The sequence below is a fragment of the Garra rufa genome, chromosome 23 (genome assembly GCF_049309525.1).
Source record: "Garra rufa chromosome 23, GarRuf1.0, whole genome shotgun sequence".
Classification (NCBI taxonomy): domain Eukaryota; kingdom Metazoa; phylum Chordata; class Actinopteri; order Cypriniformes; family Cyprinidae; genus Garra; species Garra rufa.
In genome coordinates, this window is record NC_133383.1 from 14,274,400 (window position 1) to 14,302,247 (window position 27,848).

At 35.8% G+C, this 27,848-nt stretch overlaps 1 protein-coding gene across 3 annotated transcripts in view; it reads right to left on the bottom strand.

The window, feature by feature from the left end:
- The window catches only part of stard13a (StAR related lipid transfer domain containing 13a), a 47,704-nt gene that overhangs the window by 13,311 nt on the left and 6,545 nt on the right, over positions 1–27,848 (bottom strand). The window contains exons 1-4 of one of the 3 annotated variants that reach the window (XM_073829463.1): positions 26,457–26,703; positions 7,098–7,169; positions 5,914–5,995; positions 3,236–3,299 (exon numbers count right to left, since the gene is read on the bottom strand). In XM_073829463.1, the coding sequence (XP_073685564.1) occupies positions 3,236–3,299; positions 5,914–5,995; positions 7,098–7,169; positions 26,457–26,646 (408 nt within the window). In that variant the 5' untranslated portion in view covers positions 26,647–26,703. Of the gene's footprint in view, positions 1–3,235; positions 3,300–5,913; positions 5,996–7,097; positions 7,170–8,570; positions 8,698–26,456; positions 26,704–27,848 lie in introns of those variants that run through there. The other 2 variants (XM_073829465.1, XM_073829464.1) reach the window with 2 other exon arrangements.

The window sequence follows — 27,848 nt, forward strand, 5'->3', positions numbered from 1 at the left end:
ACAGATGTTAACAATATGTTTTATAGTTAGTAAAGCCCAGGCACGTGCGCTCACACAGCACAGGAAAGAGCTGTGAGGTCTCTAACACCCTCTTAATATTGTATATAGCTTCACAACCCATTTCCTTTTTAAAATATCACAGACCTCATACGTTTAACATTGAACAACAGCAATGATGTCAAAAGAGGCTCATGGTATTTGAAAAATGTCAGGCGATTATTTCAAAAACATCCCCTAAGTCATACTAGCTGGTTTGGGGAATTCTCAAATATCATTCAAACAAGAGGACTCGAACATAACAGGTATCAAATCACTGTCTGGTTGTGTTAAAGACAGCAACACCCAAAGACCCCTTTCACATGCCTGCAGACGTCAGTATAGAGGCAGAAGCGTCAGAAATGACCTACTGAATGTGATCCACAGCTTACAATCATAATTAGGATGAAATACGACTCCTGAGTAAACAGTTAGCGAGTCTCGACTGAAGATTAAACCGACGCTTCTACGCTGAAAGCCGACGTCAATTCCAATAACTGCTCACCAGTGATCTTTTATATAATGTGCTTTGTTATAAGCAGTTCATAGGCCAAATAATCCATTTTAAAAACCCATTTTGAAAACCCAGACGGACAGAATTACTCTACAGACAGATTTTCATTTCACAAACATACTTAAAAAAATTAAATGCACTATAAACCAGAGCTATTGCAGTAATAGTAAAAACACTAATAGATGAGATATATAATGTCATTTTGCATTTCAAATAATTTGGTGAATCTCTGAAGAAATATTGTCATAATTTGAAAATATATTTTGCATAAAGACACCCATTAGAATTTTTGCATTGTGACATCATTTTTCATGACAATGAAGGACATTCTATGTAATATGGTAATGACACCTTTTTCTAATTAAAATGAAAAAAATCATAACTTAAAATCATCATATATACTTCAGCGTTAAAAAGCTTGGGGGCAGCAAAACTGAGAATAAATAAATAAATAAATTCGGTCTGGTTTAGGGATGCTCATATTGACCGTTTAACCGTTAACCGACAGTAAGAATTTTAACCGATTATTACTATCAGTTAAACGGTTTAAAAGTTTTTTTTTCTATTCTTTTTTTTTTTTTTACGTTTGCTGCATGGTGAAAGAAATAATGCTATTTGTAAGTTATCTGTTTACTCACGTGCGCGTGTCGACACATGCAGTGTGGCTGTACAGACATATTTCGCTTCACCTTTACTTAGTAAACAGATGTAGTATATGCAACTCAATGGCAAGTGGCGTTATTGGGTTATCAGAGAGTGAATCCGTGAGTGAATGTATTCAAATTCTGAATGAATTATAGTCAAGAAAGTGCGCAATAGGCGCTCCCGTTACAATCACTGGAAAGCTATCACTCATCCTAGAGTAGTTCATCGCAATCTCATAAAGTTATTAAAAAGTAATAAAATAACCTTTAGACTGCACAATTAATCTCTTATTTATATAATGCCAACACTTTCTTTGTTTTAATAAGAGAGTTCGCGAAAGTGTAGAAATCAGCAAAACTGAAACCGGCACTTTGGTTGGTGAGTGGATTGTAACATAGCCTCCTGTGATTGGCCACAGCGATAATCAAATCAACATACATGTCTGTGATTGGCTATTGCTGAACGCTGTAAAACACGCGCTTCTCCACACGCATATGACAGTGGATGGAAGTCCCGAACCGCAAATTGAAATGGGTTTTTGTGATGGTGTTTTTTTCGCGGATCTAAGAGTTAACAGGCAGCGGTCCTGCCTATCCGTTCAGCATGTGGACATGTTAAAAACTAGGCACACTGAGGTATTGGCTGGCCTGCTATATATTTTTATGTCCGACGAGAAGAATATATTAAGACCGGGTACAGTTCTTCAAAGCGCATAAAAGGATTCAGTGTGTTTTAGTTTTGTCATCTTAATTAGCTAGTTATTTAATTTATACATATTTAGTGTAGGCCTATTTATATTATTCTTTTTTTTTTCATTCAGATTTTCTCTGTTCTCAGAAGCGCTGCTGATGCATGATAATTTAAATATATGTCAATACAGTTTTTGTTGTTGCTCTGTATGCTGCTGTTTGCACGTTAAAATAAAACATTTGCTTGTATTTTTAATGTATCATCACAGATACTCGTGCATTCTATTTTTATTTTAAACTAATTTATTATTCTAATTTTATCAGTTAACGGTTAATGATCGGATAACGAGCAGCGGTTGTCGGTCAGGAAAATTAACCGAAATGAGCATCCCTAGTCTGGTTGTGTACTGGTCTTATAAAGAACTGCTGAAGATTCTGAACACATGTGCTCATTAAAAAAGGCTTTTTTTTTACTTTTCCTTTTTTCCTTTTTTATGTTTATATAAATACAGATTTATATATATTCACATAAATGACAAAAAATAATAATAAAAATAAAAAAATTAAAATTAAATAAAATAAAAGGGTTTGGTCTGGTTGTGTACTGGTGTGAAAAAGAATTGCTAAAGTTTTTTCCCCCCTTTTTACGATATAATAAATATATATTTATATATAAATATAGATAAATATAGGTTTATATACATTTACTTACATTAATAAAAAATAACAAAATAAAAACTTATTTTATTCAGCAAGTGACAGTAAAGGTTTCTAATGTTACAAAACATTTCTATTTCAAAAAATATATATTTTTTAAATTTTCTATTTATCAAAAAAATCTGAAACAAATGTATTACAAACATTTACAGTCAAACCAAAATGTATTTATAAACTTTCAACATTTCTCACATTAGCACAGTTCATTCACATTTGCTATAGTTTAGAAAATGGTAATAAAATATGACAAGAACAAGAGTTAAACTGTCAGAACAAATTCATCTTAATAATGTAAGTGTAACTTTGATAGAAAGGTAAGTAACAAAACATAGTCAGGTCAAAGTGTCAAATCCTATTTTTGGTCCCAAATTTTTATCAATTTTACTGGTAGTCCATTGTATGAAGAATTTTTAGGTATAATATGTCACAGTAAAAAAAAAAAAACACTAGTAAAAAAATAAAAAATGATATCTGGTGTCCGAGTTTGAATAATTTTTGGTTTGACTGTATATATACACAGTGTATACATAGACAGATATTTCTTATAGGCAGTTTTCATAAGATTCATCCAAATTCCATTTAAGATTGAAAATGTTTTGAAAGAAACAAAAGGACTGATTAACCAGCCACTTACTTTCTTCTTGGGGAGGCTCACGTCCAGTTTCATGGAGGCACACTTGTTCAGAGTGTTGAGTCGACTGGAAGAGAGAAGACACGGTCACTGGTGCATCCGTCACTCTCATCTCCACCACAAAGAAACCATACAACCACAGAGAGAGAGAGAGAGACAATCCACTGTAGATCCTACACTCGTCTAACCTCTGTGTGCCTCTCTACGTGCAGGTATAGATTTCAAGAAACTCTCACTATCTGCGTCCTGATTGGCCGACGGAAAGAGTGACGGGACGGCTTGGCAGCCGTAGGTTCTAATCTCTTTCAAGACATGGCCATGAATGAATGAGACTCTGACAGGACTGCAGAAGGAAAAACAGAGGGATAAAGAGAGCGAGAGAGTGGGCAATCCACCTTCTCGTCCACCTCCTCTTTGATCTAACCCTAGAGCGCCCTTTAACGTTCTCATCTGACTGATCTTCACCCCTGAAGAGGGTTTCTCCACCCCTTTTCACACACACACACACACACACACACACACACACACACACACACACACACACACACACACACACACACACACACACACTTCATCTTCTTGACTCTAAAAGAGACTGCAGACCCCTCGCTTTATATCCATTCCAGACACAAACAAGCTATTATTTCACCTATAAAACCAGACCTGTTGTTTTTGAGGCTTTAAAATGTTCCGTCGTGACATCAGTTCGGTTAATCAGCTGTCTGCCGACAATTTTTCAATCAAGATTCTCTAATTAAACATCCAGCGTCCAGATGGTCACATAAATATGCGTAAATATCATGTCTGTGGCGTGATAATGAAACGCCATTATCGTGCCAGAAGACAGCGTCCTGAAGAGCAGTATGTGTATTCTCTGACAGTAAAGCTGTCAGATCTCACTAACGCTGTCATTAGAGGCATTAGACAGGGAGACAACCTGCTAGAAACCCTCAACGCCTCAAACCCCGGGCCTCGTTTCACACAAACACACACAACCATCTGTTAGTAGCCTATACTGACAGCCCCAAACCCCCCTCAGGCCTTTGAGAGGGACATCAGAGCGGACTCCACGGGGGCTGCATTAGGGATCAAAGCGACGGGGAAGGGGACAGACTTTATGGAGGACATGGGTCAGACAGCTACAGAGGTGGGGTCGCCACTGGGCCAGCGCCACCGAGTTTTCTCGTACTTGTACATGCAGGATGGGAGGGCAATAATAGGGTTTGGTCTGGTTGTGTGCTGGTCTTAAAAAGAACTGCTGAAGTTTCTGAAACACATTTGCTCATAAAAAAAGAAAAAACTTTTTGAGTTTGGTTGTATACTGGTCTTGAAATTTTATTTTTATTTTTTTTTACGACTTTATATTTGATATATGATTTATATACATTCACATAAATAAAACAAAAACAATAATAAAAAAATACAAAATTGATCTTTTTAAACACATTTGCTCATTTAAAAATAAAATAAAATAAAATAAAATAAAATAAAAGGGTTTGGTCTGGTTGTGTACTGGTCTTAAAAATACTTTTTTTCTTTTTTTAATTTTTTTTATGATTTTATATTTGATAAAAAATGGCTAAATTATATATTTTTTAAACACATTTGCTTATTTTAAAATAAAATAAAATAAAATTAAATTAATTGAAATGAAATTAAATAGTTTGGTCTGCTTGTGTACTGGTCTTAAAAAGACCTTACTTTTACTTTTTTTAACATTTTTATGATTTTATAAATATAAATTTATATACATTCACATAAATCACAAAATAAAATAAAATAAAATAATAAATAAAAGGGATTGGTCTGGTTGTGTACTGGTCTTAAAAAGACCTTACTTTTACTTTTTTTTTAAACATTTTTATGATTTTATAAATATTGATTTATGTACATTCACATAAATCACATAATAAAATAAAATAATAGGGTGTGGTCTGGTTGTGTACTGGTCTTAAAAAAAGACCTGGTGAAGTTTCTGAAACACATTTGGCCATTTAAAGAAAAAAAATTAAAATAAAATAACTTTGACTTCTTTTTTGTACATTTTAATTATTTTATAAATATAAATATATATACATTCAAATAAATCACATCATAAAATAAAAAAAAATATTACAAAAAAAATATATATATTTTTTTTTTACACTTTTTTACGATTTTCTATTTGATTTATATATGATTTATATACATTCACATAAATAAAACAAAATTATATAAATTAAATATATAAATAATACCTAACGGCAAATAAAATAGATTCAATTAATAATAACAATGCCACATACTGCTGTAACAACAAGCTCATGAAAAAAAAAATTGAACAGAGATACATAGTAAATGCATAAATAAAAATAAAACATACATACATAAGAGTTACTTTAGAGGCAGAGAGAGCTCTTGCATCAATGTGGCATACATGCACAGCAAAAATTAAATACAAAAGTAATTGGGAAAAATGTTATGTCATGTTGTCCTTAAACTTTCCATTTTGTTCAGCACTGTGCAATATAAATGGACAAAACAACATGGTCATCAAAGTACAAGTGATTGACAGCAAGGCCTTTGATTTTCACAGCTGTCATTTTAAGTAAAGACGGTGTATCAAGTTCCATCCTGTAGACTGCAAGACTCTCAATCCAAAGAATCTCAAGATATCTTAATCTACACATTTAAAAACATACCGGCAAAGAGGCTCCACAAGATCTTTGTCGAGAAAGTCATGGTCCCTCTTGACGGCAGATATTTCGATGGGAAACTGGGAATCTGCAGACAGATACAGAAAGAGTGAATGATCACAAAAGTTCACTAATGGATCAAGTGCATGTTATTTAATGTTATTTTCATACAAAGACATATAAAGCAAATCAAAATCATGAATTAAAATGGAAAGGGATAAATAAACAAACAGAGAGATAACTGGATGAAACTCTTTAAGTCGGAGGTTCTGCAGAGGATCACACAGATCCACAGCAGCTGTGGCGTAATTCTTATAAATCGAATGCAATCTCTGGCAGACGCTCCTTCACTGATTACATTATACACAGCAGACTGGCTCTGAAACTGGACCAGAGGTTATCGCACAACTCCCTCGATCTGACTCAAACAAATGCAAACAATTAGCGAAAAGGAAAGACGTGCACTAAGGTGTTTTCCCAGTGGAATCCGGGAGTTCTTTATTTATGTCATAATGGCATAATGACCTCACGAGGCTAAACAGAGCTTCTTCCATTTTATGATTTTCTCATGAGAGCTCTGAATTTACACGGAATTAAATATAGAATTGTTGACATTTTATTGCTCACTGACGTAAAGCATCACAAGGAGGAGTTGGGGGAACAGAGAGAGAGAAGCAGAGAGAATAGCATCCTCTCGACCCCTTTGCTGGCCTGGGCGGAAGACTGAGGCAAAGGCCTGTGTTTTCCCGGCAATGATAATGAAGACTTTTTCCCATGACCTCTTCCTCCCTTTGGATAGAAACTCTAGCCTGCAAATAGCTCGCCGCGGCCCTAAAATGACCAGAAAAGATAAAGAGAGGGAGGAAAAAAATGTGCTGACAAATGGAGCACACAGCTGTGTAAATGCGCTTTTTATTCCATATGTCTGAAATGGAAAATCAGAAATAATTCAGCTCGCTTGGCTTCTGTCCGGCCAGCTGAGGTGGGATGGGATAGGTGTGATCTCAAACTCAAAGCAACAGTCAACTCTCTTCTCTTTTTCTCTCTCGTCCTACCGCATTCCTGATTTTTTACCATCACTTAACCTCACAGCTGCAACCACACTGTCGACATTTGTTGAGGCCACCGAATCAACAAGCGATTCTTTGATATCTGTGTGTATGTTTATAGATATGAATCCCATTTCTTACCCTCATAAAGTTGGGCATACTGTGGGAATCCTGCCGCCTTCAGCCAGTCACATGCCTCCTTTGCCTCGATTTCTGAAACAAATAATTATATAAATTTTAGACTTTTTATTTAACTCTTAATAATACGCATTTCATGTATTGCAATGTAATTAATATGCAACATAATGTATGAAATGACTTTCGAAGCGTATACACTACGAGTCAAAAGTTTTTGAACAGTAAGATTTTTAATGTTTTTTAAAGAAATCTCTTCTGATCATCAAACCTGCATTTATTTGATTCAAAGTACAGCTAAGACAGTAAATTTTTGAAATATTTTTACTTTTTAAAATCACTGTTTTCTATTTGAATGTTTTAAAATTTAATTTATTCCTGTAATTTCAAAGCTGAATTTTTTGCATCACTACTTCAGTCACACGATTCTTCAGAAATCATTTTAATATTCTGATTTGCTGTTAAAAAAAACATTTTTTATTATTATGATGTTAAAAACAGCTGAGTAGAATTTTTTCAGCTGTCTTTGATGAATAGAAAGTTAGGAAGAACAGCATTTATCTGAAATAGAAATCTTTTAACATCTTTTAACAAATCTTGTAACATTCTAAATGTCTTTATCATCACTTTTGATCAATTTAAAGCATCTGCTAATTAAAGTATTCATTTCGATATTTTCTTTCCCAAAACTCCAAGCTTTTGAATGGTATAGTGTATAAAGTTACAAAAAGCTTTTTATTTCAGATAAATGATGAGCTTTGGATCTTTCTAGTCATCAAGGAATCCTGAAAAAAATGTACTCAACTGAATTAGAATGATTTCTGAAGTATCATGTGACACTAAAGACTGTAGTAATATATATTACTGTAATATATTGAAATATAAAATAATTTTAAATAGTAAAAATATTTCACATTTTTACTGTTTTTGTTGTACTTTGGATCAAATAAATGCAGGCTTGGTGAGCAGAACTTCTTTAAAAAACATTAAAAATCCTAAAACTTTTGACTGGTAGCGTGTATATATATATATATATATATATATATATATATATATATACATGAGTGTTATTTAATAACATTAAAGTTGAGACAAGAAAAGAAAATGAACAATGGGATTCTTTATGTGTGTGTGTTTTTTTTTTCTTTTTCTGTTTTGTCTAGATCCATTTACACCACATTTCATTGAGAAAGATCCACAAGAGATAAAATAAGAGAGAAAAACAAAGCGTTTCTCAAAATAAGACATCATAAAAGCGGACGGGTCAGGAAATGACCTCACCACAGTTCGACAATTATATCCTTTTCTTACAGGATTCTCCACATGCTTGTGTTAAATTACACATTTGCTGAATAGAAACCACTTAGAGTCTGCAAAAACCTCTTTCTGAACACAACACTGAACGTGTGATACATACAGTACTCTCAAACTAATATGAAAAAAAAAACTCTTTAACAGTTCTTACACTCTTACACTTACTGGTCGTTCTCATCACTTTGTCATGCAGAAGAAACATGTGCTTCCCTCAGATCTGAGCATCCCCTTTTCCTCCAAGGTCTCTAAACATCCAAAATCTGGTTCAGTCAGCATATACGCTCCAGTTGTGTCCACAGTCGCCTCAGATAGCTGCCTCCAGTCTAGTCTAGTCACTCTAGTCTAGAACATCCTCCCTCAGGCTGATATGCTCATCCTCTCAGTCTCTAAGCCTGCCTTCATCCTGTTCCTCAGTCTCTCTATTAGTACCTTTTTGCGCAAACTCCATAACACCCTAGCAACTGCAGTGCAAGCCTTTAAAAAACACGCAGTACACCTTAGCAATCACACAGAAACAACCTGGCAACCACCCACAACATTCTAACAACAAAGAGGCAATGAGCAAACACCACTCACACTTTCTTAAAAATAAATCTTTATAGATATAGTGGAGTGAGACAGGAAATTACTGGAAGAGAGATGAGGGAATGAACATAGCTGCTGCGCCATGGCTCCAACTTCTATGAAATATTTTAAGTGGTCAATAACCGTCTACGGAAGCTATAGTGTCAACTCAACCAGAGGTCCCCGGCCTTAAACGTTTGATTTTTTTTATTTTTCTGTAGAACGACAAGCATATATAGTGATGAAAGCCAAAATATTAAATGTCACAGATAATAATCTGTGTATCTTTTGTAGAGGGGGTAAAAATGACAACTTTCACATGAAATTTGGAGCCAAATTAGAGTGGTGTAAAAATGACTTTAGAAAGCTGGCAGCATCATTATTTTATTTTTACACACAGATTGGTAGGTCTATTAGTAAAATTTGTTGACTTTAGCAGTCTTTGTTTCATTATATGCCAACGGTGAATGTTCAAAAATGGCAAAAAGCACTTTTTGTGTTTTATTTGTTTTATTTTTTTGCCTCAAGTTTGTAACTCAAGAAGTACTAAAGATAACTTAATATCCTTTTAGATTCCTGGCTCTTAACACACTTTCCTTTTGGTATCTTCATGGTTCAATCCCAGAGATATGGAGATCTTAGGGTGTTTTCACACTTGTCATGTTTGGTTTAATTAAAACTAACTTGTGTGATTGCTCTGTTAGTGCGGTTCATTTGAGTAAGTGTGAACGCTGCCATCTGAACCCTGGTGCGCACCAAACAAGCGGACTAAGACAGCTAAAAATGACTTAGTGTTCACAGTGGCATTTTTGACAGATAATCTAAAGATACTGAACCTAAAGGCATAGTGATACAACCTGATTGGTTGGGTTGAATGACAAATATTTAGTGACGGAACTCACTGAACACTCCAAACAAAATACACACAAAAATGAGCCGACTTAAAGTGGTGCTGAGCTGACCGATCAGTGAATGGGTATTTTAATGTCATACCAGCAGTGCCGCTTTAAGTCGAACGCACTTAATGCCGTCTGCTGGACTAAGCACACTCATTTTTGTGCTTATTTTGCTTGGAGTCTTCAGTGAATCATTGAGTGAGTCATTCAACCTGACCAATCAGGCTGTGAACGTATCACTATGCCTTTAGGTTCGGTATCTTTAGATTCTCGGTCAAAAATGCCAGTGGGAACACTGGACCAAATGTATAATTTTCCTTTTTGGCCCAGACCAAATGAACCAAACAAACTGAACTACAAGTGTGAACACACCCTTAATGTGGCTCCTTAATGTGAGTAAATTGGTAAATTGTTCACAATTTCGGTGGTCAAAAACCAAATGTGGGTCACTTTGCATACAGCTGATACTCGTTTTCTTTTAAAGAAAAATATCTAAAGAACAAATAATGTTAAAACTAAAAATGTATCTCATTTTTACTAGCAGCTTAATTGCATAGAACATACCTGTCAACGTGTTATGCCTGAAAAGTGAACTACATTTGGTTTTTGATCACTGTAAATGGGTAAAATTCAACAACATGGGGCTACTTGAAAATTAAGATTTTACAAGGAAATTTGATTAAGAATGAGAATCTAGAAGGATATTACAATATATTGAATACTTTTAGAGTCACAGGCATGCAAACTTTAGAAAAATAATATGTATGGAACTCAGACAGATAGGCCACTAGACATTTCTAGTTTATCCATATCTCTGGAATTGAACCAATGAGGGCATTTAAAATAAAGATACCAAAAGGAAAGTTTGTTAAGAACCAGAATCTAAAAGGATACTAAGATATCTTTAATAATTCTTGAGTTACAGGCATGCAAACTTGAGGCAAAAAAAAAAAACACACAAAAAGTGCTTTTTGCCATTTTTGAACTGTCACCATTGGCATATAATGAAGCAAAGATTGCTAAAGTCAACAGATTTTACCAATATACCAACCAATCTCTGTGTAAAAATGAAATAATTATGTTGCCATCTTTCTGAAGTCATTTTTATACCCCTGTAAATTGGCTCCAAATCTCAGGTAAAACTTGTCATTTTGACCCCCCTGTACAAAATATTGGATAACTGAGATTATTATTTTTTACTGAGAAAAAAATATTAACAAAATCAAAAATTTGAGCCTAGGTTTTCGAAATTTGATTGATTTGACACGGAATAACCCCATAATTCTCTCTCTATGTGTTCCTTCATTCAGCTGAGATGATAAAAGATGAGTGAAAAGTCTATTTGTGTTATTGAGTAGATAATGCCAACATTAACTGACAAAAGCTGTTCCGCTAACTACCATTTCCACGTGATTTATTCAAAGAAAACTAGGCACAAAATCTGTTTTGAAACACGTGGATGTGTCATCAAATACATTTGTAGAAGAACAGTATGTTGATGCCGAAATCCCTTTCTGCTGTTTTTTATTCTTTTTGTTTCCGATCTGACACTGTCATTCCTCAGTTCGGCCCGTTCCTGGCAGGAAGACAGGAATTCCTCACACTTTGGTCCACAGCGCAATCCCCAGTGATTAGCTCTCCCCTGAGGGGTATGAATTACTGATTTACAATAATACCACTGACAAACACCAAGTCCAAGTCTGAGAGACACAAATTCCCTTCACAGCACACTCATGTGTCATATAAATGTCATTTCCGCTGCTCCTCTAAAGTATGCACTAAAGGGACGCATTATGGAAAATAAGACTGCTCTTGCTCTTTGAACAGTTAATACTATGTAAACACATGCTAACTTTCACAACTAATAGCTCATTTGCAAAACAGCTTATTCAGAAATCAGTACGATTATGGGGTCATACCCTTGAGCTTATTAACATCTACTAAAATTGCATCTTTATTATTTAAAGCATCTCTAATAAAAGTTACACATACAAATTCCTATATATATACATACATCTACTGAGTTGAATACTAGTTCAGCATGTTTAGCGTCCAAAATCACAATCGCACATGGAAGCAATTAGAGAAAGACACGACGGGGCCTTTTTACAGTGCAAACACTGTTATCAAGAAACGGCGCTCAGTCGGGGCAGCCAAGCATGCTGTCACAGGCAGGAAAAGCCCCCCGTTTCACCGCTGTGGATGTTTGCTCTGTTTTAATGGTTTGTTTGTTTGTTCACATTGACAGAGTTAAATAAAGCTTTGAGCTTTCGGATCGCACAAGGAGTCGATTATCAAATGACAGGTCCATGTAAGCGACAGAGGAATTTAAAGTGTAATGGTGTGTAATTATGGGCATTAGCATGGATAAAACATGACATTACATGAGTTTTTATGAGCATATGTGATTAAACATCTACTGAAGTGTGGTAATAAAGTTTTTAATTTTGATGATGTAATATTGGTGATGAACGTACATTATATTAAGTCAGCATCAAGTCAAAATAACCTTTTTAATACATGTCCATTATAATGTTTAATAAATTAATTAGTAAACAAACACTCAAAAAATCTCATCTTACATCAAAACACAGTATCTTAAATCTCCAAAAATGACTTTCTTTTTTAGCTGGCATCACTAACCCTTCAAATTTTCTGTACTTTTGGGGTTATGTTTTGAAGGAAATGAATGGGTCATTCTCAACCAAAAAGTGTGATTTTGCTAGTATTATTTCTAAAGAAAGAAATGTATAGTAAAGAAAGCCAAAATATTAAATGTCATGGATGAATATTTACTAAGTAATAAACTATTTTGTATAGGGAGGTTAAAATGGCAATTTTCACCTGAAATTCAAAGCCAAATTATAAGGAGGTAAAAACGACTTCAGAAAGATGGCAGCATCATAATGCTATTTTTACACAGAGATTGATAGTTATATTAGTAAAATCAGTTGACTTTAGCCATCTTTGTTGCATTATGTGCCAAAGATGATGATTCAAAAATGGGGAAACAGCACTTTTCAAGTTTTTTCTCCAACGTTTGCATGCCTGTATCTCAAGAAGTGTTGATGATATCTTAATGCCTTTTCAAATAGTGGGTCTTAACAAACTTTTCTTTTGGCATCATCATTTTTAAGGCCCTTCATAGTTCGGTTCCAGAGATATTGGAATTTCAATATGGCTGCAAGAGTAAATCATAAAATTATACACCTTTTCAATGGTCAAAAACCAAAAGCTTTTTTTTTTTTGCTTTTTCACTTTAAAGAGGAATGTCTGAAGAACAAATAATGTTGAATCTAGAGCTGTACATTAAATTTAAATGTTATAATTTACACTTGGTTAATCTCAACTGCTTGCCTTCAATATTACCAAAAAGACAAAAAAAAAACTGTACTGTTCTCAGATCAGTAGTAACAACGATTTCTAATGAAGCCCTCAAATGAAGCCCAACCACTGGGCTTGTTTTGCAGAAAATTAAAGAGTCTCTGGGACCTTCTCAGAGGGGATTCTGGGTAGGCCTGAGTCCAAGGCATGAGAATAACTGCTGTGAAGTCATGAGTTTAATTAACACATTCCGCTAATATCTAATGTCCCCCGCCAACAACCAAAACACAAAAGGTCCCCAAAACAATAAACCTCAACACAACTTAAAGAAAAGCAGCATGCAGAACATGAGTCAGCCAAAGTCCTACACACAACACAAACAGCCTGATAAAAAATGTCACACAAACAAACACACAGTGATCACCTCTGCATAGTGTTACGCTGCTATGGCATCTAATCCCAGCAGTCAGGACACGCAGCCCCTCGTGACCCAGGCATTCCTGATCACCTCGACGTGACAACAGGCAGTGCGCCATGAGAGAGAGCAGCAGGCACGGATGCCACGCAGAGCCTGGATGCCACGGGGCGCGGGGCACAATCAAAGGCATTCTTGTTTTGATTGAGCAGGCAAGACCTCTGATTATATAAGAACACAGGTCCTGTGTCCTTAAAAGTCACCTCGGCCCACCAATGACTCTCTCAGGTTTTTACATTCCTTCTGTTATTTTCTTGCTCCTTTAGTTCTGGTTTTATTCATGCTTTAAAGTCAAAAAGGGTCACTTGAAGCCAAAAACGAAGAACAAAGAACATTTTTCTGTGTATTTTCTTTTTAAAGTAACTAGGACACTGTGTTGCAAAAAACTATGTTGTTTGATTGTACTGAAAGTGAAAAGGTGGAAATTGGAGGCAGAAGGTTTTGTTGAGGACAGTGATATTTGCAACAATACCAACCCGGTCTTGATGAAAACATACCTCTGGGAACTTTTTCACAAGATGCGAAATACATACTGCCATGTATGTTTCGTCACATATTCGATGTGAAATGTCAGCTGAGTTGTGCTAAGAGTGTTTGTTTTATTTCCCCTGGAACAGATGAACGTACATATGGTACATTTTATGTGACGTTGGTTTTGTACGTGTGTCACCGCAGTTCAGACATGAAATGTCCGTTGAGTGGCACTATAAGTCTAATGCTCTGTGACGTTTTAAAATAACGTACCATCTGCACTACACCTAAACCTACCCGATAGTATGAACAAAGGCGAATGTGATGTAAAAACAATCACAAGCATGTAATTTTAGCTTGTTTTTTGATCTCTCATCTTTTAGCTCTTTCATCGTGAGACATGTTTTTCACAGGATTTGTAAGGATTCCGCATCTAAGTTCAATTCTGTGCTGGCTGAGTTATCGAGCAAGCTTGTTATGGAAAGTGAAACATATGTAGCTGTAATCATAACTTTACGAAAACGATTACAAGTGTTTGCTGTTTTACCACTTCTAGTGTTAATTTATGTTAAAAAAAGTTCCCAGAGGTACGTTTTCGTCATGAGACCGTGTAGCACAAGTCAGTAGTTGATATCAGTTTCACAATTTTAATGGCATAGTAAAACTAGCATCCTACTGAACACAATCCTGTATTTAAAGGAGTATTTCACTTTCAGAACAAAAAATTACAGATAATGTACTCACCCCCTTGTCATCTAAGATGTTCATGTCTTTCTTTCTTCAGCCGTAAAGAAAACATTTCAGGCTTTCTCTCCATATAATGGACTCCTATGGTGCCCGCAAGTTTGAACTTCCAAAATGCAGTTTAAATGCAGCTTCAAAGGGCTCTAAATGATCCCAGTCGAGGAAGAAGGGTCTTATCTAGTGAAATCAGTTATTTTTTTAAAACATTTACAATTTACTTTTTAATCTCTACACAGAGTACACACAGAGCTAGACAAGATGAGCATTTGAGGTTATAAAGTATATAAATTGTAATTTTTTTTTTAGAAAATAACCGATCGTTTTGCTAGATAAGACCCTTCTTTCCTCGGCTGTGATCGTTTAGAGCCATTTGAAGCTGCATTTTGGAAGTTCAAACTTGGGGGCACCATAGAAGTCCATTATATGGAGAGAAATCCTGAAACGTTTTCTCAAAAAACATAATTTCCTTACGACTGAAGAAAGAAAGAAATTAATATCTTGGATGACAAGGGGGTGAGTACATTATCTGTCAATTTTTGTTCTGAAAGTGAACTACTCCTGTAACGAGTTATTAATATAGAGTATCATTATTAATAAAATCGATCAATTAAAACATGTAGCCACAGGGCTTAATCACACCAGGAATGCTAACTATAAAGTTTTAATAATCGTTACAATTCTATGAAAATATGGAAGTCCACTCCACAACTATAACAATGATGACACAGAGGAAATAATACAGTTGCAATCACTTTCAGAATATTTTTTTCCAGCTGATGAATGATAAAAACACTGGCAGCCAATCAGAATATGCCCAACTTCCAAGGTGCTGTATGTAATTTCTTTAGAGGATAAAAATAACGAAATATTTCTGAAGATATTTAGTAAACATTCTAGGTCCACATACTTGTTTCTATGAAAAACAATGCTACAGTCAGTATTCGATTTAGAAATCCGCATTCCATATCAGAATGTCTATGTTGTGATCTGTGTGATTCCCACTGCCAATAGTATTTCGACACTGCGTGTAGCCCATAGACTGTAAAAAATATGGACGTAGTGTCCATGACGTCATCCGTAGGCTTCTGAAGAGCGATTTTGAAGCCTATAGTGGGCGGGATTCGGCCGTCGCCATCTTGGAATCGAGTCATCGCGCATCACTCCCAGATAATCGAAAATGGACAATAAGGCGGGACGTGGGTGGAGCTGGGTGCTGAAACCACGCCTACTTAGCGCACTAGTGGTGACAGCAGCGGCAATCCCCCTGTCACTCAAGTGGCCACGCCCTTAATTATGCAGAACTTTACGGCTTAATATAACTTAAACGGATGAGTTATAAAAAAATTCACCCCCCTCACAGTTGACATGAAGGGCGAGATTAGCTATATAGTCTAAAACCTCTTTTTGAACCAGGCTGTAAACATGTTTTTTTCTGCTGTAAAGTTGGGCATTTTAACATGGGGAGTCAAAGGGACTGACTCCCTTTTGCAGCCAGTCTCTAGCGGCCAGTCCATGAATTGCAGTTTAAGCCACTTCCGTGTTGGTTTCAATAGAGAGAGCGGGAGGTTGCCGCTTGGTGTAGCCAGCTGGCGGAAATCACAGAGTATTGCAGCCATGGAAGCCAACAAACAAACTGGATCAGAGATCACATTGTGTACTTTACCTAAAAAGTATCCATCTAAAAACTTATAGAGGCATTTTAAAATGCAGGTAAATCAACTCATAAATCAACCAGTGTAAGGCTCGTCGCCTTTCAATGTCAGTTGCACTCATTCCTGTTGTGTGTCCTTAATCTGGCAACCCACCTGAGCTTTGAATTTAATTTAGACTGCAGTAATTTAGACCCATTTTAACTTGCTATTGCTTGCTCTAAATATTACATACAGCACCTTTAAAGGGATAGTTCACCCAAAAATGAAAATAAGAAAGCAAAAATAATGACTTTATTCTACAATTTCCTCTGTTCCGTGTCAGTATTCGATGCCCATTCACAAGAGTACCATGACGCATGATGTGCTTGTAGTGTCTTGCCCTAACCTAAATGCTCAAACAGATATTTAGGCCATGCAGAGTATGAATAAGTGTGCAATCTTAATCTTTGTTATGCTGTTCAGCTTTGTTAAGATATCATAACTGCGAGTACTATGGCACATTCAAAGCTGTTTGTAAATGATAAATATTTGACAGTAATCCCATTAGGCCATGTTTTAGCACAGCAGTCCCGTTGTGCTCTTAAGAGCTCCAAAACACCCACACCTGTACAGCACAGACTTTAGTCCACACTGCCAATGGAACATTTACTTTACTCTCACACTAATGAACATTCATAGATTCATAGTGCAAATGTGACCCTGGACCACAAAACCAGTCATGAGATCTGGAATCTGAGGGTGCAAAAAAATAAAAATATTGAGAAAATCGCCTTTAAAGTTGTCCAAATGAAGTTCTTAGCAATGCATCTTACAAATCAAAAATTAAGTTTTGATATATTTACGGTGGGAAATTTACAAAATATCTTCATGAAACATCTTTAATGATTTTTGGCATAAAAGAAAATCAAGAATTTTGACCCATACAGTGTATTTTTGGCTATTGGACTTCCAGTACAAAAAATTACAGATACTATAATTACAGTACTCACCCACATGTCATCCAAGATGTTCATGTCTTTCTTTCTTCAGTGATAAAGAAATTATGTATTTTGAGGAAAACATTTCAGGATTTTGAATGGTCTTCTATGGTGCCCAGAGTTTGAACTTCTAAAATGCAGTTTAAACACGGCTTCAAACGATCCCAAATGTGGTTGTAAATGATCTCAGCTGGGGAAGAAGGGTCTTATCTAGCGAAACGATCATCTATATTTTTTTTAAATTACAATTTATATATTTTTTAATCTCAAACACTTGTCTTGTCTTGCTCTGTCTGATCTCAGTTTTTTCTGGTTCAAGACAGTTAGCATATGTCGAAAAACTCCAATCTCATTTTCTCCCTCAACTTCAAAAGCATTCCTACATCTCTGTTTTACCTATTTTGTTAAGGGTGTTTGATCTTCTTTGCATGTTCACTTTGCAAACATTGGGTCGGCACTTCTGCAACGAAGTCGGATGACTTTGAAATGATTTTTGAAGTTGAGGGAGAAAATAAGATGAGAGTTTTTTCGACATACACTAACTGTCTTGAACCGGAAAAAAACAGAGCTTAGGCAGAGCAAGACAAGTCGAGTGTTTGAGGTTAAAAAGTATATAAATTGCAATAAAAAAAAAAAAAGATTGTTTCGCTAGATAAGACCCTTTTTCCTCGGCTGGGATCAAGCGGTTTAAGTTTTAATACTCGGGGCACCATAGAAGTCCACTATATGAAGAAAAATCGTGAAATGTTTTCCTCAAAAAACATAATTTCTTTACGACTGAAGAAAGAAAGACATGAACATCTTGGATGACAAGGGGGTGAGTACATTATCTGTAATTTTTTGTTTTGGAAGTGAACTTCTCTTTAAAGACTGGTTTTGTGGTCCAGGGTCACAAATGTTTAATCACAATCCACACCAGAGTTAAACCAATAGCTCTAGAGCAATTTAGTTTACACTCAACATGAATTGCAACACATTTCACTCCATAATTTGAATTATACATTCATGATATTAAAATACTCAAAAAGCTACTGCTCAATGAGCGGCTAGTTGTGTTTGCATATCTATGTTTTGGTGTCTATGAGTGTGTGTTTTAAACAGTGTGAACTCGACTCTCAGACCACCAAGGAAGTAAAACTATGATCCTTTTTGAGCTTTGTAATGCACACTCTCCCACAAACATTCATCTTGGCTACACACACACACACACACACACACACACACACACACACACACATTTCTCCCATGGGTTTCTCCAGACAGTTCCTGTATTGCTCATCAGAGCATGCAGATTTAATACAAACACACACACACACACACACACACACACACACACACACACACACACACACACACACACACACACACACACACACAAATACTTATGGACCAGTGCCATTTTCCCACACATGCTAAAGTGATCTGACATCCATCCACTGGGATCATAAGGAAGTTTCTTGTTTAACTAAACATGACTCCAAAATTCCTTCAGTATGGACCATGTCCTCTATACTCAAACTCAGTCAAAAGAAAGAAAAATCACAAAGGAAGTCCTTAAACATCTTAGTTTTTTCTCTTAGGCATCTATGAGTTCAGATAGTGAGTAAATGGAGAACCATCAGAGACAAAGTCAATGATTCAAGCATAAAACATAACTGACATATAAGAGCAAACAGAGAATTAAAAAAAGAACTAAAAACAAAAGTTTCACTTAGTTCAATATGACTTAAATTTTAGGCTTTTAAAAAAGACCAAATGACATGCAGTGTATCATAAAGTTAAAATGAGCCATTTGGGCTTCAGAGTAATTTGAAGATAGAGATTCTGGTACCTCTAGGCATCGGCAGACGGCTGTGGTTACGGGTAAGATCTTAAAACCATAGTGGAGTTTCCCCGTCAAACATTCAGCGTGATTTATTCTGAAGAGCCGCTCCTCTTCGCTGCTGACTTTAGCTATATGTTTCTCTTTATACAGTTCACCTCCTGACTGTAATGCTTATGTGCCAGTCCCTCTTCCGCCCTCCCCTCCAGTCCTCTAAACAGCTGGAGTATGTACAGTCTTCAGCCCCCCGTCTCCCTCCTCACCCGTGAGCATGTGAGAAAATGAACATGTGCTGCTACCTTCAGGGCACCATCGATCAAATGCACACACACACACACACACACACACACACACACACACACACACACACACACACACACACACACACTCACAGCTGGAGATGCAACCTGTCGGAATGCCTATTCCCAGACAATAACAAAATCCGGTCGAGTAGTGGGACAAATATCTCTCTCTCTCTCTCTCTCTACATAATGCTATATAGAACAATATATAATTATTATAGTAATAAAATAAAAAGAAAGAAACTGTTGAATCAAGTTCAAGTTATTTTTGTTCTATTTGTGCACAAAAAGTATTCTTGTAACTTCATAAAATTAAGGTTAAACAACTGATGCCACATGAACTATTTGAACAATGTCCTTACTACCTTTCTGGGCCTTGAATGTTTTAGTAACGCTGTCTATGCAGGGTCAGAAGCTCTTGGATTTCATCAAAAATATTTAATTTGTGTTCTGAAGATTAACAAAAGACCATTTTTTCATTTTTGGGTGAACTATCCCTTTAAAGATATATAGCTGCCTTTATATTTTAGGGATTCCTTCACAAAGGCATGATGATATTTGAGAATCCTTGGCATCCAAAAGTTTGTGAACCCCCACTTTAAAGAGCTGTTTTATAGTCGGTTATCGTCTTTTCCTCTCTTTCTTGTGCAGTCGAGGGGTGAAACGATAGGAGGAGGAATAACACTAGAGAAGAATGGTTCACAAAAGAATAACAACGGAGGAGAAAGAGAGACGGCTGTGTGTGTGAGAGAGAGAGATACCAGAGGGTCAAGTGTGGGCTAAGTGGCTCTGGGCACACTCCCCAGAGTCCTCACACATTCCCTTCTGGGAACACGACGAGGCTGCACGTGTGAGGCTGTCTGTGTGTGATGGGAAGAAAGACAGCAGTGGCAGACAGAGGAATGCAGGAATCGTATGGCACGAGAGAATCAGCAGTCAGAACTGAAAGAATAACAATCTTTTAAACAGCAGGCAAATTTTAATTGGACAACTGCTAACATTTCGGTTGATGGATTTTATGCGTTTGTGAAATAATTGCGAGCAATGCAAAACATACCACACTAAGGTGCATTAATTATATGTGTTATGTGATTGCTAGGGTGTTTTGTTTGGTTACTAGGCCGTTACAAAAAGTTCTGGGTGTTACAAACTGACCCAAGTCAAAGTTTTAGGGCTTTCATGTCTCTGTGACACTCTGGTTTCTCGGGTTCCTCCTTAAATGTAAGACTACTTTGTTGGCCAGGGAAAAATCACACAATTCCACAAGCTGCACGATTTCAGGTATCAGTTGTGTCTACTAAACCAGTGGTAAGAAAAAATTATGTGTCAAATTATAATACTTATGTGTTAGCTTAAACAGTTTAGGTTCTACATTTGCCTTAATAAACACCACTAATAATAAACAATATTCTCTGAAATTCACATGTATGACTGTACCTCTTTTAAGCAGAAGAGGGCAACCAAGAGCAAGGGAGAAACTTCAGGGTGTCAGCCCACTGAAACCATCTCAAACAAGAACAAAACTGGACATCGTAGTATCACCCTATCTTATTAAAACAAACACTATAAATGCACATATTAGTTAAGATACACACAATAATGCACACAATCTTAGTAATAAAGGTACAAAACGGTCACTTAGGTGGCACCCTTTCTAAAAGCAATATATAGCGTTAAGATACCAATATGTGACCCTGGACCACAAAACCAGTCTTAAGTCGCTGGGGTATATTTGTAGCAATAGCCAAAAATACATAGTATGGGTCAAAATTTTTGATTTTTCTTTTATGCCAAAAATCATTAAGAAATTAAGTAAAGTTCATGTTCCATGAAGATTTTTTGTAAAATTCCTACTGTAAACATATCAAAATGTAATTTTTGATTTGTAATATGCATTGTTAAGAACCTAATTTGGACAACTTTAAAGGTGATTTTCTCAGTCTTTTTGATTTTTTTGCATCCTCAGATTTCTGATTTCAAATAGATGTATCTCAGCCAAATATTGTCCTATCCTAACAAACCGTACATCAATAGAAAGCTTATTTATTGAGCTTTCATATGATGTATAAATCTCAGTTTTGTCAAATTTAACCTTATGACTGGTTTTGTGGTCCAGGGTCACATATGTGCACTTGAGGTACTAATATGCATCTTTTAGAGATAAATAAGCTACGAAGTTTTACAGCTTTTTTTATTTATTTTTTTGTTAAGAGTGCAGAACATAGTGTTTGATTATGCCTTGGTTCTTCATGATGCTTTTTACACAATTCAATTACTTTTTTCTGAATCTACAAAAGTACTAAATTAATTTTCCATCTTTCTAGAGCTTATAAATGGAAATCTGCACTGAAATCCCTCACTTACAGCTTTTAATCTTCTATACACTTTCCTGCTATAAACTCAGTCCAAACCAGCTTCCATTCTGACTTTGATTTATGATAAAATTCATACTTTAAAAGGATAGATAATTCAAAAATGAAAATTCTGTCATTAAAAGTCACCCTCATGTCGTTCCAACCTATAAGACCTTCGTTCATTTTTGGAAAACAAATTAAGATATTTTTGATGAAATCCAAGAGCTTTCTGAGCCTGCAGAGACAAGGAGCTACAAGAATACTTTCGTATTTTGTGCACAAAGAAAACAAACATAATGACTTTATTCAACAATTTCTTCTCTTCTGTGACTATTTTAACAATGTCCTTGCTATCTTTCTGGGCCTAAACTTGTCAGTTGCGTTGCTGTCTATCCAGGGTCAGAAAGCTCTCCGATTTAATCTAAAATATCTTAATTTGTGCTTTGAAGATGAACAAAGGTCTTATGGGTTTGGAACGACATGAGGGTGAGTAATTAATGACAGAATTTTCATTTTTGGGTGAACTAACCCTTTAAGAAATGTATGATTCAAGTTTTAAAATCTCCTTTGACTTACATTAATAGAATGTTCGGCATTCAAAATCTGTTTGCCAGTGATGATGTTGTACAATGCGATGATGTCATAATGGCCTGGGTCTATTCTCTTTGTAACCCATTCCTCTGACATTCTTCTCCTTCTTTGGATCATTTTACTACAATATGCTGCCTTGCAACTTATTGCAAAACCTTCAGGAAATTCCATTCAAATCTAGTTCAAACTACCACCCTCTCGACCACTGTATGCTATTCCAAAAAATAGCATAGATAGTTCCTGCCTTTCGTGTGTCCTTGTTTTGATAAATGCTTAGCTGTACGGACAGGAGATGACTGTTGGGTGAACTGAATCATTGGTCCACTGAAGCCCAACCCTAGCGCTCCAACTGCTGTTGAGCAACCACACGCATGCCACAGCAGCTCATGATATGACAAACGTACATATTCGGCATCCAGAAATCCACCCTGCATACTAAGTAACGAAAGTTAGATAAGGGCACTGATCATGACCCATTTCCCATATCTATATAATTCTAAAAAATCTTTGCATTTTTTTCCACTACGTCTAAGAAATGAGTCAAAAATGTATTGGGCAATAATAAATAGACCTAGAACTTCATTATGTATTTGGCAGATTTCCTTATAAAGACACAACCTACGTGCAGTCAGGAATCTCTAAGGTATGCTGTACGTGGGAGAGGACTGCTTTTAGTTGAAAAGTATTTTTCTTTCCGATACAAAAATAATATGAAAGCACTTGGCAGGCTTGTACATAACTGTCACAGCTGCGAACCACAAATTAAATGAACAATTCACTGAAAAATGACAATTCTGTCATAGTTGTTGCTCATACTGTGGTTCCAGACCTGTGTGATTTTCTTCTGTAGAATACAGCATATAAACTGAAATCAAATAGAGAGCTTGTAAAGGGGAATCAAATCAAAAGCTTGTGAATCATATTCAAATTAAACTGAATCAAGAATAGAGATAGATTAAGAACCAGAATCAATTCAGACTGAAATCAAATAGACAGCATGTGAACTGAAATAAAATCAAATAGCTTGCGAAGTGGAATCAAATCAGAAGCTTGTGAATTGTATTTCAAATTCAATCAGATTAAGAACAGAGAGTGATTGAGAACCAGAATCAATTCAGATTCAAATCAAATAGACAGCTTGTAAAGCGGATTCAAATCAAAAGCTTGTGAATTGTATTGAAATTCAATTGAATCAAGAATAGAGAGTGACTGACAACTAAAATCAATTCAGATTCATATCAAATAGAACACATGTGAATTGAAATCAAATCAAAAAGACCTTGTGAAGTGGAGTCAAATCAAATTGAGAGCTTGTGAATAAGAATAGAGAGGTATTGAGAACCATAATCAATTCAGATTCAAATCAAATAGACAGTATGTGAATTGAATTCAAATAAAAAAGAGAGTTTGTGAAGAGGAATCAAATCAAATTGAGAGCTTGTGAAGTGGAATCAAATCAAAAGCTTGTGAATCATATTCAAGTGAAATCAAATCAAGAATAGAGAGTGATTGAGAACCAGAATCAAATCAGTAGCTTGTGAACTGTATTCAAATTAAACAAAATCAAGAACAGAGAGTGACTGAAAAACAGAATTAATTCAGATTCAAATTAAATAGACAACATGTGAACTAAAATCAAATCAAATATACAGCTTGTGATGTGGAGTCAAATCAAATTGAGAGCTTGTGAAGTGGAATTCAATCAAAAGCTTGTGAATCGTATTCAAATTCAATTGAATCAAGAATAGAGATTGAGAGTGAGATTGAGAGTGAAGTGGAGTCAAACCAAATTTTGAGCTTGTGAATAAGAATAGAGAGGGATTGAGAACCATAATCAATTCAGATTCAAATCAAATAGACAGTATGTGAATTGAATCAAAAAGAGTTTGAAAGGTGGAATCGAATTGAGAGCTTGTGAAGTGGGATCAAATCAAAAGCTTGTAAATCATATTCAAATTAAATCGAATCAAGAATAAAGAGTGATTGAGAACCAGAATCAATTCAGATTCAAATCAAATAGACAGCATGTGAACTAAAATCAAATCCAATAGACAGCACGTGACAGCATGTGCATTCAAAAAGTTTGATTCCAAAAGTGGAATCAAATCAAATTGAGAGCTTGTGAAGCGCAATCAAAAGCTATTGAACCATATTTAAATTAAATCAAATCAAGAATAAAGAGTGATTGACAGAATCAATTCAGGTTCAAATCAAATAGACAGCATGTGAATTGAAATCAAATCAAATAGAGAGTTTGCGAAGTGGAATCAAATCAAGAGCATGTAAATCAGATTCAAAGAGAACTTGTGAATCAAAATAGAAACGCAAATATTTTGATCTCTTCCTGACAAAAACCACTTCAAAACATTTATTATCCACTGAAGAAAGTGCAAGACACACAATTAAATGGACTCAAATTAAGATGCTCATATTTCTATCTTTTTATGGCATTTCCTTCAGTCCACATTTAGCTCAAACCTTTTCACAGTGGCAGAGCTGCTTTATCAAAGTGCTGCAGATGACAGGCACCAGGCCCAGTTTTTGATGGAATGGGGTATTCTTGGACCCGACTCACGGTACAGCTGCTAACACTTAGTCTGCCGTCAGGAAAAAGAAGGTTAGGTTAAGATTTGAGACACAGTCAGAGAGAATCTAAAGCTGAAAGCTGAATTTCCTGCACGTTTGGGTCTCGCCATTTAAGAAATGAAATAACTGTCAAAGAAATGACAAACTCCCATTAGCCTCAGTGCAGCAAGGGTCAAACTATCTCATTAAGTGTGGGATATAAATCGCTTTAAAAGATTTTGTCTCCGCAGATGGAGGTGAATATATCTTTCAGCATGATATGCATCCACATGCCACAGTCATGACTGGACAAGCCTGAGATTTCACCAGAGCTCTGCAGCAGTCCAGACCTCCACGAGCCCAATGACAGAATAACCGACATGCAGTCCAAGCATTCCTGCAGCCGTGTGAGCAAGAGAAAGTGTGTACGCGAGTAGATTCCAACCCAAACTAAAGCTGCCACACACCGCATTTCTATTGACCTCTAAAGCATTTCACTGTCAAAACAAAGCTAAACACCAGTAGTATTATTACAAACATATTTAACAAATCACGTTTGTACGTTTATATATGCTTCACAGTACTTAATGAGCAGACAAACCAAAACAAACCACCTAGCTAGACCTCCAAGAACGCAAAACACTGGTGTTAACCTTTTGAAACAAGCACTGCATGTACAGACATACACTTGTCATGTGTTATGCCATCATACGCTTGAAATATAAAAGGGTCATTCATTAATAATGCTGTTGATTTGTTGATAATACTTCGGATTTGGACAGGATGTTCTCTAGCGCTAGAAACACAAAGACTCTTTACATCCAGAAAACACAAGCAAACTTTGTCTTGTAGCCTGTATCATCATTGAAAACAGAAGCAAAGCTGAGAGCAAAGTGCTTCATATTCACACAAACAAGAACAAAAAAATAAAATAGCTACATTTTTAACTCTTAATAACATCTCTACATCATGTTTGGCTTGAAGGTATCATAAAGTTCACTGACATTTCAAAAACAAGCGTCATATGGAATCACTTGAATATCTAATTTTTTCTTACTAGACACTAAACAGAGAACAAATAGACACTTTTGCTCACACATCTCAGCTTAGATTTGCTAATGCGAAAGTCACAGATTTCAATATGAACTCATATATCCCAAATCCAAATGATCTTATCCATATTTACCAATTCAATCTATGGCTTTATATTTTTCTTCTTCTAATTTTATTGCTCTCAGTGTTGCATTTTAAGAAAAACATCAGAGAGAAAATGCTGATATAGTCTGAAACTGTTGCCCAAAGCACGTCTCATACCTTGGGATATCCTCTTGAGCAGCTGTTGCCTTGCGATGATACGGGCCAGGCGTAATCCAGAACGCCTGTGGTGGCTGTCCAGTCTGAGGTATATATCTTGAGTCTCTAGAGTCATGCTTCCCAAACACTCACTGTCCATGGACTCATCTAAGAGGTCAGTCAACATTGCGTCTATCTCTTCACTGTCCATAGGTACAGAGACACTCAAAACCGCTTCTTCAAACTTCACATACAGTTGAATATGCACTGAAATACATATACTCACTAACCACTGACAAATATACAGACCCAAACACACCTAGGCATGCAGTCAGTTCTGATCTGAGTGCACACTTTCATCTGCACCACCCACTTAATGGTCGTGTGACCGCGAGAGGAGCCAATAGCGTAGGAAGGCTAGAAAGCACTGAACGCCAGCCAAAAACCTGCTTCAGAGTGATTTTAGAGTGTGTTTCTCAAGTACAGTCTGGGTATGTGTGTGTGTGTGTGTGTGTGTGTGTGTGTGTGTGTGTGTGTGTGTGTGTGTGTGTGTGTGTGTGGATGTAGCCAAAAAAAAGAGAAATGAATGATGCCCCTGGGGGGAAGAACACCATCCAGCATACTAGGGTTGCACGATATTGGGAAAAAATCACATTGCGATATATTTTTTTCCTGCGATATATATTGCGATGTGTACAAATTCATTTATGTTCATCAGGTGTTTTGAACTGCTTAAAAATCAAATAATATTTCAAGAATAATCGGGGAAATTTTGTAAACATTTTCAAAGAATAAAAAAATGTAAAAGTATAATCAAAACCCTGAAATAAAATACTTTTTAAAGCTTATTTTGGGTTGTTTCATAAACAGTTTGACTCACCTTATTCACTGTCAATTCAGGCAAATCAAGGCTCTAATATGTTATGAAATTAATAATGAATGTTGCTTTTACCCTGATGAAAGGGAACTCATTTTGAGAATGAAAAGAGGACACTTCATTATCACATTAAGGAATTAACATGAGTGACAAAATAAGTAATTTAACATTTTATTCAACAACTTCTTTTTTGAAAACAGATTAGTAAATATATTTTGTCACAAAATTTGAAAAAAAAAAAAAAATGTCAGAAGATTCTTTTTTTTTAGTTTTGCATACTTTGTTTAGCCAAAGTAAAACAAGTGTTGCTCATCAAAAACAAAGATTAAACTTTTCCACAACTCTATAAAAAATTGGCTTCTTTCTCAGAACTGCTGCATAAAGTAAATATAAATATTCAAATACACCAATTTGGTGCTTCTGTATGCATTAATTTACTCATTGAAGCGGTTGTTGCTGCATAATATTCCACTTGTGCCTTGCATTTGTTGTACAGCTCTGGGATGGCAATTTGAGAAAAATAAGTGCGTGACGGC